This window comes from Parasteatoda tepidariorum, chromosome 5 (assembly GCF_982258835.1).
Source record: "Parasteatoda tepidariorum strain Cologne lab strain chromosome 5, Ptep-v5.0, whole genome shotgun sequence".
Classification (NCBI taxonomy): Eukaryota; Metazoa; Arthropoda; class Arachnida; order Araneae; family Theridiidae; genus Parasteatoda; species Parasteatoda tepidariorum.
In genome coordinates, this window is record NC_141759.1 from 23,113,065 (window position 1) to 23,117,270 (window position 4,206).

Consider the following 4,206-nt stretch of genomic DNA (forward strand, 5'->3'; position numbering starts at 1 on the left):
AAAATGTTTAATATTTTAAAGAGCTCAATGCTTACTAATAACGCATAGTAAATTAAACTTGCACATTAACTTCAAATAATTTGTTAAAAATTACATTAGCTTTAATATTAATATTGCATACAACGGTCATTTGTTAAAAGTTGCTTCTTACGAGCATTTATTAATTTTGCTGAAAAATCTCCATATTTTAAAAAATTATATGACATTGTCAAGATGTGAAGTTGCTTTTACCAAAAGTGTTGAATCTTTAATAAGATAATGGTTGCTTGACACAACACAAGAAAAACGGTTCAAATTTAAGGTTCTTCTACAATTTTATCTCCTAAGAGTTTGTTAGTTTGGAGTATTTTGAAGAAAATATGCGAAGTTACCATTTAAAACCGTAACAAAAAAATGTTTACAAAATTTAAATAATTTTAAAAAGTTGTGATAGTTTTATTACTATCACTGGTTACCCATTAGCCAAATGCTTTTTCTTTCTTAATTGACTCCGTTTAACACAGTAACACTTCAAATCATGGGTTGCAAAAACTGTCTCAATTAACGTTTGTCGTCGGATTAGTTTGTAGTCGGATTAGTTAGCCTATGTACATGTTTCAAGACATCACAAAATACTTTTCCTTCCTCAGTATTTAGATTGAGTAGACTATATTTGAGGGTGCCCCTTGATTCTCGCAAAGATGTGATCGCGGTTGATCGCCAATCTGGGAGATATTGAAACCCAATCGTGATTCTGATTGGTTCAGATTTTAGCGTTAGTTTTAAATGCTCAACGGTATATGTCATTTCAGAGGTCAATTAGTTCCACGTTGGATGTCGGCTGGCATGGTTAATTTTGCTTCTGGTCATGAAAATGACTTCGGTAAGTAAGATAAATCTTAAGTTTCTGTACGATTTGAATAACAATTGAAAAAAAGCTGTAATTGACTGGTGTATGAATGAAGGTTGAATTAGTAATCGGTATGTGGTGAACCACCTTCTCACCAGATGGCGATGAACTTTGCTCGCCAGGTGGCAGTACAAAACTTTCCCCTCAAGGAAATGACTTTTCTATAAGATGGCAACATCTCTGTGTTAAAACCTTAGTTTCAAGAAATGGCAACAGGTCAATTAAAAAAACATTCATTCCATCTTGCTGACTGATGAACTTACACCATTTTTGAAATGCTGCTGTCGCTAATCCTATTCGTCTTTCTACTTGTAACTTAATATAATTTCTTTTATGTTTTTATAATATTAAACTGTGTTGATAGTTAATTTTTATTGAATTAATTTATTTAATATATTTAATCTAATCACCACAGATTGGTGACCTTAAAATAATGCAACCTTCTAAATCTTAAAACATCGGCAATCCTCTTATGCCGTAAGCTTAAATATTTTAAAACTTAAAATGCTTAACTAAAATAAGACATTAACTTTTCTTTTTCTTGTCAAGGTTCAACCTGAATTGTCACGGGGTAACATGGTATGTTATTTTTTTAGCTTTATTTATTGATCTTCGATGTGTCATATTTCAAAATTTCTTTTCCGTATTAATGTATTCTGAATTTAATTTTGAATTTTTCTTTGCGCATGCGCACTTATGCATTTTCCAAACGTAATTCCTTGATTGAGTGATTGTAAATCATTGTATTCATTTAACTTCAATTTCATTTTAAATTGTCATTTTATTTTTTTAATAAGTGATTAGATTCTTAATACGCTATGACTGAACTTGAAAATCAATCAGTCGCGCATGTTGCCGTCAAGGCGCCACCCTTTTGGAAAAATAATCCAGCGCTATGGTTCGTCCGTTTGGAGGCGCAATTCGATTTGGCTAAAATAACAGCTGATATAACCAAATTTAACCATGTGCTTTCTGCTGTTGAATCGAACTTTTTAAATTCCGTTAGTGATTTAGTGTTAAAGCCCCCGGAGAATGATAAATATGAAGCACTTAAAAAACGTTTAGTAGAGTTACACTCTGAAAGCGAAGCATCTAAAATAAGAATTTTACTCCAAGGTTTAGAGTTAGGGGACCAACGACCATCCCAGCTTTTAACGAGAATGCGTTCACTCGCAGGTGACAACGTAGGCGATACTCTTTTAAAATCATTGTGGCTTGGTCAGCTACCTAATGGGACTCAAACAATTTTGGCCGCTCTCAGTGAAGATTTAGATCAGTTAGCCACTGTGGCAGACAAGATTAATGATCTCTCTATTCATCAGGGAGTTAATTTTGTCGCCGCTACTTCTAACTCCCACACCTCTCAATTAGAACAACAAGTTGCTCAATTGACACAGCAAGTTAATGAGTTAACTGCTTTTGTCAAAAGATCGCGTAGCCCAGCTCCAAATCATTTTCGAAAACGTAGCAGCTCTAGAACCCGTTTTAAAAAATTTAAAGATCCTGCTAATGGCAAATGCTTTTATCCCACTAACTTTGGCAAAAATGCCAAAAAGTTCTCTCAGCCATGTAATTTTTTAGCACACTAGTTAGGCGATCGTGTGATGGCCACACAGGCGACCGCCTCATAAATCGAATTCTCTTGGTCGATCCTTCTTCTAAATTTAAATTTCTCATCGATACTGGTGCAGACATCAGCGTTTTGCCAAAAAGCAAAACAACCCTTCCCACTACTCGCAAAACTTTGACATTGTATGCCGCCAACGGCACAGTCATAAAAACGTATGGCACTAAATTGTTAAAATTAGACTTAAATTTGCGCCGCAATTTTACATGGCAGTTCATCATTGCTGACGTCAATCAGCCTATTATAGGTGCTGATTTTCTAAAAAAATTTAATCTATTGGTTGATGTTAAAAATAATTGTTTGATTGATGCCGAAACAAAATTGTCTTCTCGTGGACATTTGCCTTCGGATTCTCCACTTTTCACCAATATTTCAATTCTTTTGGGAGATTCAAAATTCGACGATATCTTGCGCCAGTATCCAGAGTTAATTAACCCATCGCAAAACAATAATGTTGACCTCCCAAACAAAACATATCATCACATTGAGACCAAAGGCCCGCCAGTTTTCTCGAAACCTCGTCGTCTGGCACCTAACATTTTAAACGCTGTCCGAAAAGAGTTCGAATACCTGATTTCTCAAGGTATTCTTCGACCGTCGAAAAGTCCTTGGGCTAGTCCTCTTCATGTTGTAAGGAAATCAAACGGTGATTATCGTCGTCTAAATTCGATCACTGTTCCTGATCGTTACCCTGTCCCTCATATCCAGGACTGCACCCAAAATCTTTTTGGAAAAAAGGTATTCTAAATCCGAGACCTTGCCCGAGCTTACCACCAAATTGCAATCTATCCCCCAGATATACCCAAAACAGCTGTAACGACACCTTTTGGCCTCTTTGAATATACAGCAATGCCGTTCGGACTCCGGAACGCAGGTCAGACGTTTCAAAGATTCATACATCAAGTATTAGCTCCGTTTGACTTTTGCATCCCTTATTTTGATGACATATTAATTGCTTCAACTTCAGAAGAAGAACACGTAGAACATTTACACAAAATATTTTCACGCTTACGGGACATTGGCCTTAAGCTAAACCCTGATAAATGTATATTGGGTAAATCCTCCGTAAAGTTCTTAGGCTGTTTGATAACTACTGAAGGCGTTAAGCAACTTCCCGACAAAGTCGAGGTAATTTCTAAATTTCCCAAACCCGAGACAATCTCTCAACTAAGACGCTTTTTAGCAATGATTAACTTCTATAGGCGGTTTATACCAGAAACTGCTGAAACACAGGCCCTCTTAAATGAGTTTCTAATGGCTATATCACACGAGAGAAAATAAGTGCAACTGTAAGTGTAACTGCAAGTGTAAGTGCAACTGTAAGTGATATTTCTCCAAAAATTGCTCGTGTGATATAGAAATCACGGCTGCACGAAATATCTGCAACCGTCCAGGCAATTTCTTACGTGAACCAATCAGATCGTTTGCTTTTTATGACGTTTCAATTTTATGTGATGACATATACAAATGTAAATAAAAATGGCGGCGGCGTTAGGAAGAGGATGATCGGATGAAATTTTTTTATAGATGAGACGGAACAGTTTTTTAGTATAATAATAACATTTCCTTTAAAATGAAAGCATTAAAAATACTTTCGCACTATGAGATGACCATCTCAATGCAGTTGATGTACTACCATTAACAGGAACCTGCACACGATTTTAGTATCGGTGAGTATAGTACACTATTT

General features: G+C 35.7%; 1 protein-coding gene across 1 annotated transcript; it reads left to right on the forward strand.

Annotated features, from left to right (window-relative positions):
• Positions 1-1,275: 1,275 nt before the first annotated feature.
• Positions 1,276-4,002, forward strand: LOC147808678 (uncharacterized). Its single transcript, XM_087163520.1, has one exon. It carries the CDS (start codon positions 1,708-1,710, stop codon positions 2,476-2,478), a length of 771 nt encoding a protein of 256 aa, XP_087019646.1. The 5' UTR covers positions 1,276-1,707; the 3' UTR covers positions 2,479-4,002.
• Positions 4,003-4,206: the final 204 nt, after the last annotated feature.

Bases quoted from the DNA above. Each gene is read 5' to 3' on its own strand.
- LOC147808678 (XM_087163520.1), top strand. From the start codon at position 1,708: ATGACTGAACTTGAAAATCAATCAGTCGCGCATGTTGCCGTCAAGGCG.